General features: G+C 45.7%; 1 protein-coding gene across 1 annotated transcript in view; it reads right to left on the minus strand.

The window, feature by feature from the left end:
• Window positions 1–2,174: 2,174 nt before the first annotated feature.
• Window positions 2,175–17,297, minus strand: part of LOC146193520 (putative cytochrome P450 301a1, mitochondrial) — a 122,880-nt gene continuing 107,757 nt past the window's right edge. Inside the window, exon 10 of the mRNA XM_084600571.1 lies at window positions 2,175–2,294. Coding sequence (XP_084456697.1) covers window positions 2,175–2,294 — 120 coding nt within the window. The remainder of the gene's footprint in view (window positions 2,295–17,297) is intronic.

Here is a 17,297-nt window from a genome sequence, read left to right on the forward strand (position 1 = left end):
AACATTCATTAAACGTCCTCTACCATCATCATCGGTCATATTCTGTCTCTTCATCGGCTTGCCGCTTCGTAACATTTGGTTGGAGGTGCGGGGTACGGCATCCCCATCCTCGCCTTGGAGCATCGAAGCCATCTTCAAGCCGGGACCATCACCGAGGGCCCAGGGACATCGCCGAGCAACTTCGCCCCAGCCCTTCTAGCCCAGACCAGAACAACTACCACCGCCCAGCCCCCAGCCCGGACCTGAAGACAAGGAGAACTGACATACTGATAAGAAACGAGATGAAGGACCCGAAAGACCCGAATGACCCGAAGGAACCGATGGACACGAACACGCAACCCCCGCCCAAGCTGCCCGACGTGACCTCGAGCCATCGGTCCCATGGACTCTGGTGACGGATGGTTGACAGCTCGAAGGGAGGCGGATCAGCCACGCATCAGACATCGTACCGGCAAGCCGTTCTATTCTTCCTTCTTCCTCTTCTTCAAGCATCCAGACACGCCCATCATCTTGCCATCAAATCATTAACATCGCTAAACTTCCTCGTCCACGATCGGGACGATCGCTCGGTGGCCACGGGTCATGTTACGGACGACAAGGAAGAAGAAGCAGGCAGTGGCGCGGGCAGGAGCGCTCGCGCTAGGCCCGCGAACATTCATTAAACGTCATCTACCATCGTCATCGGTCATATTCTGTCTTCTGTCTTCATCGGCTTGCCGCTTCGTAACAATATATTTATGAATAAATACAATTTACCTCATTTATACAGAACTCGATTAGGATTACGTGTTGTCTGCAACGCAAAACCAGCAATTTTCGCATGATTGATGTTGGTGGTGTTATGTAATGCACCCCCCCCCCCATTTATGAATATATTATATAAATTTGTTGCGGAAAGCATGAAAGAAACTTGTTGAACTGTTAGAGTAAAGTATTGCAATAAATCAATAATCGTTGTAGCTGCTGGCCCCATCGGCATCAGCTGCACGAAATCCGCTTCTTTTGGGTCGCCGACACTGCAGGGGGAGGAGATTTCTAATTAATTCTGATCAAACACGATGAGCATTAATTGTACTTCAAAAGACGATGTCTGAAGTTGTATCCTTGGGATAGTATGTTCAGTCTTCATTCGATTTGGCCTTTCGTGAAGACTCAGCTGATTGCAGAGCTGTGGAGGGAGGCACTTGCGCTGCAGTTGGTGCCGTAAGGCTGATGACGATGATTATAACTTCTTCTGTGCAAAGCGCCTCGTTACATACTGTTGGCGCAGAACTTGCGCCACCTACTTATCGCTCCTCTGGAACCACATCAGTTCTGTACTACTAGAGCAGCGTACACAAGCGACGAAAGTAGTTCACGCAACTACCCTTTTATTGCTGGCTGGTCTTGCTCTGCTGAAGTCTACCTAAATAAGGCAACGGCCATTCGGCTCGTCTGTGTGCGTGTTGAAGTTCACCGGCATGGTTAGAAGTAGCGGCAGTGATTCATTCAGACACTACTCATAAATTAAAACTACAATTCTAGAAATACACTTATAACTCTGGTGACTGGTACTGATATTAAGCCAGGCACCTTCATTTTAAACAAGAACTAATGTTCGGTGCATGCAGAAACCAAACACACATATGATGTCCTAGAAATAGGCTCTCCTCGACGTACGCTCAGCGGTACTTGTTTCGATAGAGTACGCTTATAAAAAACGTTAGTTCAGTTGAAGTAGTGGCACGCTTTGTAGCCCGGCTGAAGCATAAAGGGTATAGAGTCGATGTAAAAATATTTTGTTTATAATAAGAAAGTATCAATTTTATTGGAAATTTACATCAGTGGCGCAATTTTTCCTTTAGTTTGTTAAGAATTATTGCGCACAGAGTAAACAATCCGAAATCTGAGGAATAGTTGAAGTTGCACAGCAACGTCAAGAGAATTCTCGGAACGTACACTGAAGGCAAGAAGAGTTCGAATGCTACATATCCCGAAGCTTGCGGAAGCACCGCTTCGTTGGCACGACGCTCACATGGCTTTTATGTACGAGATCTAGGCTTAGGAACCTCTGTATATAACGATGTCCTTTCTCATATGCAATATAAGCTCTGACGCCGCGTAAGAGAATGTGTCCACTATATTCGATTGTTCATTAAAGAAAATCACAAAGCTTGACAAATGTGCCTGCCATTCTAAGAAGGAACACCTCGTTCAAGAAATCTCAAATTGACTGCTTTTTCTGGCCTAGCAGTCATCATTGTCCAGAACCCGATGTCTCCGTGGTGGTTTTCTATTTTGTATCTCCTTAGAATCTGTAGAGAGATAAAGTTTAAACAAGATCAAATAAGGTTCAATAGCAAAACTTAAGCTAAGAGCCCATTTAATTTAAAAAACCCGAAGCACAGTAAAAAATTACGTTCTTTTACAATTTCGGGACCGAGAAACATCGTACATATTTCGAATTAGTTCACAAGGTGCCGTCAATAATTTTTTCATCTGCACCTTAGCTTGGAGATATAAGAGAGCTGATTTCGTTGAACTGATAGCGGAGAGTGTTCCTAAATGTTTCACAAATTTCCTTTGTACAGCCGCACGAAAGAATGAAACATTCTAGAAACCATGTATCTTTCTTACGGGTTGGTAATACGATAGCACTGAAGTCTTTTTTATCTCAGATGTCCTCTACTTGAAGGTCCCATTTTCTAATGGCCTTTATTTTGAAAGTGATCTATAATAAAAGACCGCTTTTTAAAATTAAAAATTAGCTCATTTTCCTTCCTTATCTTTGCCGCATGCAAGCAGCGTTTTAATTATTGACAGCTAAAATTTTTTTTAAGTACCAGTTTTCTTTCCTAACTCATTGTCATCTGGCACGTTGCTTTAAATAGGCGCTTTATGACGCCACGTTTGCATAGATGCCGGAGACAGGAGGTTTTAGGGGTTTTTTTGTTATACCGAGAAGTACGATTCGACAGATGCGATTAAAAACGAAGCGCACATCAGCGCTCCATCGGCTGCTGGGGCGAGACTCGGGCACCGCATGCAGCAGGAAGGCATTTCGAGATTCAAACATTAACCTCTCTTTATCCGCTACCGGTTATTACAGCTTTCGTGAGTTACGGACCTCATTTCTTTGCCTGGCTTTCTGCCCTGTTGAGATTTTGGTGGCTGCTATCAAGCGCTTTCATGAAACGCTTGTTTAAGAACCTCGAGTTTTTCCTGAAAAAAAAAAGATTCTGATATCTGTGTAAGGTATTAGCTAGGTTCTGTAAATTAAAACAAGAAAATATTCACTAGCAATATCTTCAGCGTGTTTTGATGTTCCAAATTTCCACACAACATTGCAAAGAGTCAATTGAGCCATAAACGTTAAGAAACCAATGAAAAGTATTTAAATTTGCGGCATACTTCTTGAGGAGCTTCTCGCAACCAAGGAAAGTAACTCAGCTGGCAAGCGACCCAATTAATTTGGATGAGGTTCGAAGAAAGCACATAGCATTCAGACAGCGTGATAGGTGCGCTGCGCTACCCTTAAACCACAGAGGTTCTTCGGTTCAAAATAGCAGAAGAAAAATTCTCGTGGGAGGCAAACGTTTGTTACAAAGACACCTTGTGATAGTTAAATTTGAGCTGTTTTATCAATCCGATACCAAGTAACGAAAAATAACCAATTAGCTGATAACCGAATTGTACTCTTTGAAAACATTTGATTTGCTTAAAAGGCGAAAGGAATGTTTATATATATATATATATATATATATATATATATATATATATATATATATATATATATATATATATATATATATATATATATATATATATATATATATATATATATATATATATACATACATATATATATACATATATATACATACATATGTACAATATCCAGTGCGTTTCAATGGTCCAGTTCACTGAATAAAGTAGAGCGTTAAGATAGACTCAACTGCTCATTTTCACGGTTTGTTTTGTCGACAGTTTCGGGAATGGTATTCCCTACGTCAGAACAAGTTTACAATATCCAGTCTTGTTGGGTATTGTAAACTGGAAGACTGAATATTGTAAACTTGTCCTGAGGAAGGTTATACTATTCCCGAAACTGTCGACAAAATAAACTGTGAAATTGAACAGCCGCGTCTGTCGCAACCCTCTCTCTATGTATATATATATGTGTGTGTGTGTTAAACAGATGATTGAAGCTGATTATTGAGAAGAGTGCAGAGGTGGGTGTGTTGGTTTGCGAGCATGTTGGGAACAGCTCTAACACAGGGTGGAGCGAGAAAACAACACAGGCGGTGTTAGCGACTGGCGTTTATTTTAGAATTACGGATGTACGTGCGCACACACATACACGCGCGCATTTTATGTATGTGTGTGTGTTTATAGTGTCCCGGATAGCTTGGATAAAGGTTTTAAAAAATGCGGGTTTCCGTAGCGTAGTGAAACAACTTCACAGATGTTCTGAGTCGCCTATACTTAACCTCCACTAATATTTTCGTTCGTTCAGGACAAATGTGGCGCAAAAGGGGTGCTTAGGTCAGAGGAAAATTTCAGCTGATTGAAAGTGGAATAACAGTCTGGTGTCCAAATAAACTGTGAGTCTTTTTGCAGAAGGACATTTAGGGGATGTGCAAGGAGCGCTAAACCAGGGATAAAGCTGCAGAAATACGACGACAGTCCAAAAAAACTCCGAAGACCTTTGACTGTACGCGGCTTTTCAAAGTCTCTAGCTGCAGCAAGCTTCTGCGGATCAGGTCCAATGACGTCCTTGTCCCCGAGAAAGCCAAGTACAAGAGTTTGTCGTTCTTCGTAGAGTCAATTCTCGGTATTTAAAATGAGTTCACCTTTGCCAACACAGTCAAGGAAGATTACAAAGTGTTCGTGGTGCTGTTCAAAAGTGTTGCCAAAGATGATAACACCATCCAAGTAACACATGCAAATATCCCATTTTAGGCCGCGAAGAACCGTATCCATGAAACGTTCTAACGTCACAGGCGCATTACGCAAGCCGAACGACATTACATTAAATTCGAACAAGCTGTCAGGAGTCACGAATGCAGTCTTTTCTCTGTCGCACGGGTGCATCGCTATTTGCCAATATCCGGAGCGGAGATCAATGGGCGAGAAAAACAATGCAGAGCGCAGACAGTCCACAGCGTCACCAATGCGTGGCAGTGGGTACACGTCCTTTTTCGTGACCGAATTCAAGCGAAGATAGTCAACGCAAAATCCCCATACATTGACTTTCGTTTTCAATAGTATTACGGGCGCTGCCCACGGACTCGAAGACTTAGGAATCACTCCTTTCTGCAGCCTCTCTTGGACTTGTTCTTAAATAATTTAACGCTCGGCTGAGGACACTCCATATGGTTTCTGCCTGATGGGATTGGCATTCCCTGTCTTAAATGAATGTTGCATACGATAGTCTGGCACAAATGAAAAAGATCCTGTCCTGGCAACATCAAACACAGAAGAACTTGGCACGAGAACGTGCTTCAGTGCACGTCGATCGGTAGAGGATAACGCCTTGCTGATCATCACCCCTAACTCGTAATAATAGTCAGCCGTTTTGGCTGAAGGTCGGGAACAGTCAGAAAAAGACGGGATAGCTTCGGTAACAATGTTCAAATCTTGCGAGATTAGATGGCATCGGTACCAATGTAGCGATGCCATGCTCGCATACGCAAGATCTACTGGGCTTGGAAGACGTGCACATCATCATCATCATCATCATCAGCCTGATTATACCCACTGCAGGGCGAAGGCCTCTCCCATATTTCTCCACTTATCCCAGCTCTGTGCTAGCTGCACCCACTTGACCCCTGCGAACTTCTTAATCTCATCCGCCCACCTAACTTTCTGCCTCCCCCTGCTACGCTTTGCTTCCCTTGGAATCCAGTTTGTTACCCTCAGCGACCATCGGTTATCCTCTCTTCGCACTACATGTCCTGCCCATGTCCATTTCTTCTTCTTAATTTCCACTAGAATGTCGGTAACTTGAGTTATTTCTCTGACCCACTCTGCACGCTTTCTATCTCTTAATGTTACCCCTACCATTTTTCGTTCCATAGCCCTCTGGGTTGTCCTCAACTTAAGTAGAACTCTCTTGGTTAGCCTCCATGTTTCAGCCCCATAGGTGAGTACAGGCAAGATGCAACTGTTGTATACTTTCCTCTTGAGCGATACCGGTAAGCTGCTAGTCATAATCTGCGAGTGCTTGCCAAATGCGCTCCATCCCAATCTTATTCTTCTTGATATTTCCTTTTCATGGTCCGGATCTGCGGTTACTATCTGTCCTAAGTACACATATTCGCCTACTATTTCCAGTATTTCGCTACCTAATGTAAACTGCTGTTCCTTCCCGAGGCTGTTGAACATTACCTTAGTCTTCTGCATATTGATTTTCAAGCCTACCTTTCTACTTTTTCTGTCTAGGTCATCAATCATTATTTGCAGTTCATCCCCCGAGTTGCTTAGCAAGGCAATGTCATCAGCAAATCGCAGATTACTGAGGTATTCTCCATCTACCCTTATCCCTAACTGCTCCCATTGCAAGTCTCTGAATACTTCCTCTAAACAAGCTGTGAATAGTACTGGGGAGATTGTGTCTCCTTGCCTAACACCTTTCTTTATGGGAATTTTGTTGCTTTCTTTATGTAGAACTATGGTTGCTGTGCAGCCACTATATATATCTTCCAGCACTTTCACGTACGGCTCGTCTACCCCCTGTTTTCGCAATGCCTGCATCACCGCCGAGGTTTCAACTGAGTCAAATGCTTTTTCGTAATCAATGAATGCTATGTATAAGGGCTGGTTATATTCCGAGCATTTTTCTGTCACCTGATTGACGGTATGGATATGATCGATAGTAGAGTACCGTTTCCGAAACCCTGCTTGATCCTTTGCTTGATTGCAGTCTAAGGTTGTCCTGATTCTATTAGCGATTACCTTAGTAAATACCTTATACGTAACAGACAGTGAGCTGATTGGTCTGTAATTTTTAAGGTCCTTAGAGTCCCCTTTCTTGTGAATGAGGATAATGTTTGCATTCTTCCATGCTTCTGGTACCGTCGATGACACCAGGCACTGCGTATACAGGGTGGCCAGTTTTTCTAGCACGATATCCCCCCCGTCCTTCAGCAAATTTGTAGTTATCTGATCCTCTCCAGCTGATTTCCCCCTTTTCATAGTTTCTAGTGCTTTCTTGACCTCGTCCTTCGTTACTGGTGGAACGTCTGACTGTTTTTCCCTACCGCCAATCTCATTACGGTCCTGACTACTTTGGCTACTGTAGAGATCTGTATAGAACTCCTCGGCTACTTTGACTATCTTGTCCATATTAGTGATGATGTTGCCCGCCTTGTCCCTTATCGCATACATTTGGTTTTTGCCTATGCCCAATTTCTTCTTTACCGCTTTAAGGCTTCCCCCGTTCTTTACAGCATGCTCAATTTTCTCCATGTTATACTTCCTTATATCGGCCACCTTGCGCTTATTGATTAGCTTTGATATCTCGGCCAATTCGATCTGGTCTGTTGGATTGGAAGCTTTCATACTCTGTCGTTTCTTAATCAAATCTTTCGTCTCCTTAGACAGCTTACCGGTATCCTCTCTAACTATCCTACCGCCTACTTCTACCGCGCACTCAGTAATGATACCTCTGAAATTATTGTTCATTGCCTCTAGGGTAATGTCGCCATCCTCAGTTAGAGCTGAATACCTATTATTTAGCGAGATCCTGAACTCTTTTGCCCTCCCCCTCACTGCTAATTCGTTGATAGGTTTCTTTCTTACTAATCTATAGCGTTCCTTCTTCAGATTTAGGCTAATTCGGGACCTCACCATCCTGTGGTCACTACATCGAACTTTCCCGATTACCTCTACATCCTGCACAATAGCGGGGGTGCAGCGGTGGCGTAGCGGTAGAACATCCGCCTCGCATGCAAGAGGACCGGGGTTCAAATCCCGGTGCCGCGCAATTCTCCACCGGATGAAAAAAAAAAAAAATCCGCGTGTCGATGGAATTGCACATACAGGTTTGGGGTGCGACCTGATGCCGGTAAAAACCTCCGGCAACGCACTCCCTCACCAGAACAGGAGTTGGCCACCCTGGTGCAGTAATTGGCCACAACCTCCTATGATAAGCTCCATAAAACCCCGGCCCTCAGTCACCAGCGGCTGCGGAACAACTGACCACGGCGGCGGTCAGACCTGTGACGCAGCAGGGGGTGCTAAGAAAGCCTGGCTCCGCTGGACAGGCCGCCATTGGAAACTGACCCAGACGTACAGACGTGCACAATAAGACAGTAAATGAAATAAAAACAAATGCTACCGTCGAGACGGCGATTCGAGACGAGTATTTTATATCGTCCGCAGCATCGCTGTTGGTTGCCGCATGGTTGCCTAAAGTCGGGCAATGAAAATTGCGCACAAGAATTTGTTAGAGTCAGCATTCTTCGTGCTCTTCCATGCGCATGCCGGTAATCAAGGCGCTTAACAATACGCATGCATTCCAGCAATCTGTTAAGTCGGTGTTAATAGGATTGCCCAGGAAGTGTTTATCCTCAATTCACTTAAGTTTTTTATGCCATCAATTGCGGCAGGTAGCTGTCGCCAGGTTAGGTTGTGGGTACAAACACGGTGACTTAGTGATAGCGTGCTCGCTTGCTTATCCGAAGCATGAGGGTTCAAGCTCAGTTGTGGCGGTCGTATTTTGATGGAAGCGAAATACAAGACACCCGTGCACTTTGCGGTATCAGCGTGCGTTGAACACTTCGAGAGTAAGAAATTTCCGAGCATTTCACTTTGGCTCCTCTCACAGCCTGAATCGCACTACAGTGTAAAACTTTATGTAATAAAAACCAACAAACCGGCCATTTTTTGAGGATTGCTCCGTTTTCTTCTCAATGATACTTATTATGCATACAAGTTATAAAACAGCAGTTCGGTAGTGCACCCTGGGAGACCTGCAGAAAAGCACGTCTTTTTTTTCTTCAAAAAAGTAAACCTGGTTGAGTGAAGCGGCATGTGAGCTGGTCTAGTTCTTGTATGTTCATCATCAAAATGGGGCAACTGCACAGGCTGTTCCTTATTACACTCCCTTGAAACACGACTGAGCGCCTCCTCTCTGATGCTGCTTCAGTATTCTCTGTTTCAGGGCGCAGTAATTAAATTTCCAAGATGAGTCTATATCGCTGCTTTTCCCATGCTTCGCAACAATGAGATAAATCAAATACATTTTGTTCAGTCACGTGCAACAAAGTAGGTGAGTCTAAGTCATCAGTGTCGTCATCCGTTTCTTCAGATAAAGCTATGACCCTCCAGATCTGACACAGTAACCTTAAATGTAGCCACAGTAATGCACGAGCATCGCATACCGAATATCATGATTTGTGTGAAATCCAGCTTCCGTGACCACACTTGAGCAATTAGTAATTAGGTTCTTAACTTTTTTGCCATACACGCAGTGGCTGTTCTGCAGCAATTGTTGAGCAAAGCTGGGTTTAGTGAAACTATAAGAATTTCTGACTGTGAGCGGAAAAATTATACAGTTTCAGCTATCCTTTAACATAGTTAAGAGTATTAGCGGTATGCTCGCTAGACATTCACTGCACTGCCACTTCGATCTTGGCTTGATTCCGAGCTTAGTAAGCTTCTCGGCAACGGGCCACTCTGTCTACACGTTATAGGCAGCCTGTTCGCCACTGCTGCGGTATCTGTCTTATGCGAGACTGGCTTCCTCTATGGCACGCCTCCTCTTTTGTATCGAGAGATACATTACGGCAGGTTTTTCGAGCAGTCAGAATGCATGCGCCGTCACGAAACGTTTGGCAGTAGCTGCCAACTTGGGCCTCCTTTTTATGAGAGTATAATATCGGGAACCAGCGTTCAGGGGCAGTTGAATTCACGTTACCTCTAGACCACGCCGGCGCATTTACATGGCTTGGTTGAAGGGGTGCTTTACATATGTGAGTTGGTAGCCTCCACTCTCGCTCCATACCCTTAAAGGTGGAGTTTGTGTGCCCTCCATAATTTTTGTCACGCCACCTGGTGGATTCGCCCAGCATTACGCTCGCGGTCTTGGCCGCACATGCCCAGATGACGCATGTGATGTCGCATTTACCTAGGCTAAATGAAGGAGCGACGCATACAAAACTTCATGAACATGACGATGTTCTCGGCACAGCACGAGAGTGCGTTGCAGTTGGAACTTTATAAGACAACGATGCTTGCTTTAAAACGCGACAGTTGTACACTTATACGTATCATGACCGCCTATGTTATCTCAGTCAAACATGGCTCATGGTTCTTCTGTGAATATTATATATTTTCAGTAAATAGATAAAACGCAGTGACAGCATAGTGATCGCGTGGCTGGTCTAGGGGCGCTAATTTGTTTGTTCAGGCAGAGGTCCAAACCTCATCCGCAGCAATGTTTTCTTCGCCTGTTTTTCTCACATTTTCCTTACAACAGAGGACACGTGGTATACACTGTTGATATGGGGTGGATTTGCGCTGCTGCCTTGTCGACCACCATTTTTACACATGAGCCAACGTTCTAAATTCTGCAAATAAAGGAGCACTTCGATTTAGAACCTCAACAGACGGCATCCATTCTCTCACAGGGAAAGTAACAATTAAAGAACTCCTTTCTAGCCACCCAATTAATCCTTAATCACTGCCTGACGACTGGAAGCAAAGCTTAGTACGTTTTTGTGTACTAAAAACTCGCATTTATTTATTTGCCTGGATCTCTTCGGAGCAGGTAGGGGCAATACTGAAGAGAGTGAAATGCATGAGAAAATAATATATTGATACATGGCGAAAAGGTTAGTTCGAGAACGCAACGGCTGATAACCTAAGTGAATGTTCGGGTAGGCGCCAACCTTCTCGTAGCACCAGCTACCGTTGCTACAGCTTCGTCTTCCTTCCGCGTCACTATTGTTGATCATCGTCTTCTTCAAAATCTAGCGATGCTGGGCTTATATGTAACATTACCCCCACGAAAAGCACAGTCCCGGTGCGCATTATGTCGAACTACTGCAGGTTAGTACGGCTTCATTCAGGCGAGATTAACGATCTTGGTACGTGGCATAGCGGACTGTTACGGCGGATACACAGGGGTGACTTCGTATGTCACAGAAGTGACTGGCCGTAAAACACGGTAGGGTCCTGCGTAGGGTGGCAAGAGCTTCTCACACAGCCCAACTCTACGAGCGGGACACCAGAGCAAGACGAGAGAGCCCGGAGAGTAGTGGACGTCCCGGTTACGAGAATCATGGCGGTGTTTCTGGGAATTTTGGGAGGAAGCTAGTCGGCAGCGAGCAATAACACGGGCTGCGTCAGTTCGAGATATGGCGTCACGAACACAGGAACTGGCATTAACTGTGGGAGGCAGTATGCTGTCAAACGGAAGGGGAAGGTCACGGCTGAATTGAAGATAGAAGGTGAGTAGCCCATTGTGTCGTGACGGGAGGAATTATATGCGAACGTTACAAACGGCAGAGTAACATCCCGGTCACGGTGATCATCCGATACATACATTGACAACATGTCCGTGAGCATGCGGTCGAGGCGTTCGGTGAGGCCGTTCGTTTGTGGATGGTAAGCGGTGGTGAAATAGTGCTTAATGGAGCAGTACCGGAGAATTTCGTCGACTACTCGAGCAAGAAATCAACGGCCACGATCAGTAAGCATCTGGCGTGGAGCACCGTGGAGCAGGATGACGTCGTGGAGAAGAAACGCAGCCACGTCAGTTGCACAGCTGGTGGGTATCGCTCGGGTGACAGCGTAGCGCGTAGTATATACCGTGGCCACCGCAATTCATTAATTCCCCGACGAAGAGAGTGGGAAAGGCCCGAGGAGATCAATGGCCAACTCGGAAAAACGGCTCTACTGGAATGTCGATTGGCTGCAGGTATCCAGCCGGAACTACCGACGGCTTCTTCCGTTGCTGATACCGGTCACCAGAAGCCCCGTAACGACGAACAGAGCGGTAGAGGCCTGGCCAAAAGAAACGGCGGCGGACGCCGTCGTACGTGCGAGATCAATAAAGATGACCCGCAGTGGACGTGTCGTGTAGTTGCTGTTAAACGGTGGCACGGAGGTGTTCGGGGACTACGAGCTAAAGTCGCTTGATAATACGAAAGTAGCGACTTTCTGTGAACTTTGCCGCCGCTCCGCGCCCCCTCGCACATCTTCCTCTCTCAACTCTCCCATCGGCGGTCTTCTCAACGGTGATTGGCTCCGCGGGCCGTCGCCGGGAAAAGCGCGCGAAACGTTCGCTCTTTTTGTGTTTTCGTTTTTAGCTGGCGCAATTTCTTAGGTAGCCGCCGTTTGTAGGAGCGAGCTCCCTAGCATTCCGCGCTTGCACTTCGTGCTATTCGCGCTGTTTTAATGCAGCGCTATGCCGAGCTGCTGCATATTTAATTGCACAAGCTGTCGTGAAAAACGCTTCATTTTTTTCGCAATTCCGAGTGGGAAGAAGGACACCATTCGAATGAAAAAGTGGTTCAACGACATTGGCGGCAAGAACTTCACCCCGACGAAGACTAGTCACCTCTGCTGCCTCTGCGATCTACTGTGCATTTGTTCCAAGCCACATGAAACTGCTCGGAAGCGCATCACAAAGCTAATAATCTCACCTAATGCTCTGATCATTTTGCGCCGTTATGCGCGTTATTGTTTTGACTTCATGATTCCGCTCAACGTGCTATATAATAGCGACTGCTGATGCATACAATGCGCATACAATAGCCGCTTGAATTAATGAACTAAAGGTCTCGCTTTTCAACGCTAACGCGTGCAATGAGGGAGATAATTCATTAATAGGCTTATGTTGCAGGAGCGTGTAGAGGACACTTCCGCAGAACTTCCACACATATCCACACATCAAAATTTTGTCTCTTTATACTCTCAATATTAGACTTCGTCCTAATCTGCCGAAAAGTGGTGTGCAGCCTAATTTTAATATGGCGATTTACTGGTTACGTTTAAATTTTACCCCCCTCTTCGAACGCGTCGAGTCGCCGCGTTCGAAGAGAGGGGTCATGCCGCGTGCCTCTCTGAAAAGAGGACAAAGAGGACGAACCTGAGTGTAGTGCGTGGAACTGTTCCGATCAGTGATCGCTGCCTTGTACTCGTTACAATATATATATATATATATATATATATATATATATATATATATATATATATATATATATATATATATATATATATATATATATATATATATATATATATATAAGTATATATATATATATATATATATATATATATATATATATATATATATATATATATATATATATATATATATATATATATACTGTGATGTAATTTGGAAACGATGAATTGAAGAGTAGGAGAAGACGAGGAAGAGAGGATAAAAAAGAAAAAAGTGTGTTCCAAGGAGCGGCCGTGCGTCTGCTTGTTCTCATTTACAATGACACAGCCGACTAACTTTAGGCCAGACCCGGACTTCTCCGACCCGCGCCTCCTTCGAAGCGGCCGTGCAGTCACACGGCCGGCTTACTCGGTGCCTGTGACTTCTATTCGCCCCGTGCCCGACACGGCGCCCGTGCCTCCTCGGCGGATTCGGCCCTGGCACTCCTTCTCGAAGCGCTCTCCACTCGCCGGGAGTTATCCTCCTTTTTTACTGCAGCGCTTAGCCGCTCTTCGCTGCCCTCTGTGTTCTCAGTACCACCCCACCGGCACCTCTTCTGCAGTTCCGTAGTGGTTGTGATGATACCGAAGCGTGGATTGAACTTACGGACGATGCTGCCCGGCGTTCCGCCTGGTCTCCCGCTATACCATGCTCGCCGTCGCGGAAGACCATCGCTGTTGTGCCGGCCGCTCGTGGCACCTGTACGAAGGCCGCCGCTACACCGCTTGGTCGGACTGGACCACCGCCCTCATTGCCGTCTTTGCACCCTTGGCCAGTGTTCACGACGCCAATTCACCACGATGAGATCGGGGCGCCAAGCTCGAGATGAAGACGTCACGTGTATTTTCTGGACTGCGATACTAACTTCTTCCCTGGTTAGCTCCTCTGTGTGGTATATTACATGTGCTCCAGCGCAGTTTTGTTTTGTTTCGCTAACTGCGCAATTCTGTGAAAAAAACAAAAACACAAGCTTTGCCTACTGTGACGATTATTTTGGAGTGACCGAAAGAGAAATACGCAACGCGTATATTTGTCTTTTTTGTTTTTCAAGTTAAAAAACAAAGTTTGTACGACGCGCTGAATCATTGAAAGTAACAGCTGATACTGAAATTGTTCTTACAGATCTCAATGGCATACTGCGATGCAGTTTTTCCAATTATCTGTAAATCAAGCTGGCTTCTGAAGTGCTATCAGGGAGCAGTCCCTGTGAACATTTTTCCCTACTTGTAGCAACTATTCATCGCACCACTTCTACATGGCACTCTTGTAGGACAATTGCTGTTGTGAAATCTGTAAATAAATGCTGTTGCCTTTCTTGTTAAATTTTGTTTTATTGCAGCGTAGACTAGCATTGTAATTTTTCTATTACCATTGGCGCTAGCGAAGCAGTCATGCAGTTTTTCTAGCCATGCGCAATTTCTTAAAACTGCCTGACATAAAATGTCATATAGCGTTGGTGTTATTGCCTAACAAGAATCATGGTCACTTGTTATGCTTAGTGGATATCGGCCTTACAAGTAAATATGCTGAATATGCGTGATTCATGCTTAGGAACAGTTATCCCGCTAGCGAATAATAGCGCTCCCGCCCCGAGCCGACTTTCGTACCCGTGCGACCCGTGCACCTCGACCTCTACGTCAGTAGCGCCCTCACCGAGGGAAGCGACAGCGCCGCGCAACTTTACTCGACGGCGCCGCTCTATTGCTCGCGCGGCGCGTTGACAGGCACTTGGGCTTTGCACGGACACTCGCCTGAGTTCGTCAAGCCTATTATTGGTCTAAACTTGCTGACGCCGTTCATCGCTGCGTCAGAGGCTGTCGTGAGTGCCAACGTCGAAAGGCGCCGCCTCGCACGCCAGCGAGTTTGCTCCAACCTATTGCGCCTCCCCGAACACCGTTTGACCAAATCGGCATCGACCTTGTGGGCCCATTTCCGATGACATCGGTCGGTAACAAATGGATTATAGCCGTGACCGACTATATCACATGGTATGCGGAACCCAAGGCGGTGAAGCGTGGCACGTCATCTGAGATCGCCCAGTTTTTAATGCAGAAAATCGTGTAGCGCCATGGTGCGCCGTCCCAACTAAACACCGATAGAGGCACGGCATTTACGGCACAACTTACGCACGACGTAATTCAGCTCAGTCACACGAGCCATCGTAAAACCACTGCCTATCACCCACAGACGAATGGCCTCACGGAGAGACTCAATAAAACGAACACCAACAAGATTTCACTGTACATAGATACCCAGCACAAGACTTGGGACGAGACTCTCTCGTACGTCATAAGCCCTGTATACATGGACTCGACAGTACAGAGTCGGGTAAGCGTAGAGTAAGCGATGTCACCACTTACTCGACCCCGCAGGTGTCTACACGCAGCTGCCCCTAGCTTCGGGAAAAGTTGTTATCGGGCACGCTTCCGGCACTTCCGGTTCGCTTTTCTGGCTGAAGCTTTCCCGCGCTTTCGCGATGGCTGCGTTGTCTGCTTCGATCATAATCATTTTCCTGTCCCTGCACCAACTTTATTTCATGATGATCTTGGTGTCGTGGATAAGTGTGCATAACATCCTTATATCTGTCGTGATGTTTCGGCACCGGGCTCGTTGTCAACATGTACGAACCATCACGTCGCCTCGCTCACCGCCGGTTGGTCCGACCATGAAGTCGCCGTTTTGCATGGTTAGTAACCATTTTTCTACGCCTGTTTTTAATCTTCGTGTGCAGAGGCTGTAATAGAGCGGTTTATGCGGTGTTCCAAAAGGATCAAGCTAGATATGTTCACCATTAGTGGTAGCTATGCCTTTGAACCGCAGGACCAGATCCCCCCAAAAAATGCAGCGCGCGTACCGCAGTGCAGGAATACACTCTCCTGTATTTTATTTACTGCTATTTAACAGCGCGGTGCGGTGGACTGACGATCACAGCGTTCGCATCGCAATCCCGAGGTCCTGTGTTTATCTCAGTACCGCCAATTTCACACGCTTTATTTTCTCTTTAACGAATTCACAAGGTTTTGCTCGGCTTGGTGCTCGGCATTTCTCGGGTGAAATTCCTGGAAAGAGGTCTTTGCTCGCCTCAGCCGTACCTTAATCTATGCGTGAGGGACCAATACCCTGCAAAAATTTCTCGGTGGCACATCGAACTCCGTGCGTACGTGGAAGGCGGACATATGCCGGGCTTCGCCTTGCATCAGCGAATATTGCGTTTTTATTTTATGGCGCTTCGTCACACGCGTTGAGTATATATTACTGCTCGTTGACAAATACTTCTCGCGGTATAATAGGTGGAAGTGAATATTAAAAATTATACTCAAAATTAAGCAATATTCTTCTGCTGGTCAGTACCTTCTGCGGCATGGCGACATAACTAGGCGTACTGCTCTAGCAACACTCTGGACCACTAATTTAGGATTATGGCTGCGATGCCGCGCACTACAGTCCATTTTCAGCATATTTGGGACAGGGTAGTAAAAGATGTGCTAAACTGGTAACACCATGCAGCTTTCAGAACTGGGAACAATGGCACCCAATGGCAGAAAAGAACCGCGACACGCTAACGAGGGAAATAATAGAAGCCCACTTGATAGCTAAAGTATCGGAACAATTTTTTTTCAGCGCTCTGTGTTGTCGTCTTTCCTTCCATGTCCCGTCTGTCGCGCTGTTATTATGGATTACCGTGCACACTAACTCGCCCAACAACTGGTATTGTCGAACACTAAAATGCCGAGCATGGACAAAAAAAGGAGCACATATTGTTGGGATAACATTGTATGCAATAACTTTGATGACAGTGAATGAAAGCGAAATTTCGGAATGTCAAGGGCAAATGTTTGTGAATTGGGTGCCGCCCTTGCTCCATTCATGTCGCCGGAGAACAATTTTGTCCGAGAGCCAGTGCCTGTTGACAAGCGGATTGCCATTGCCCTGTACAAACTGGCTAGCTGCTGTGAGTATAGGGTAGTGGCAAACCAGTTTGGAGTCCACAAAAGCACTGTACAGAAATTCGTGTACCTTTTCTGCAGCACTGTAAAAAAGCATCTCGCCAAACAATACATCTACATGCCTACAAGCGAAGAGGCTGCAGTAATATCTAGACATTTTAGCGAAAAGTGCCACATCCCACAGACATGTGGTG

Source organism: Amblyomma maculatum, chromosome 4 (assembly GCF_055883805.1).
Source record: "Amblyomma maculatum isolate TAMU_Amacu chromosome 4, ASM5588380v1, whole genome shotgun sequence".
NCBI classification, from domain to species: Eukaryota; Metazoa; Arthropoda; class Arachnida; order Ixodida; family Ixodidae; genus Amblyomma; species Amblyomma maculatum.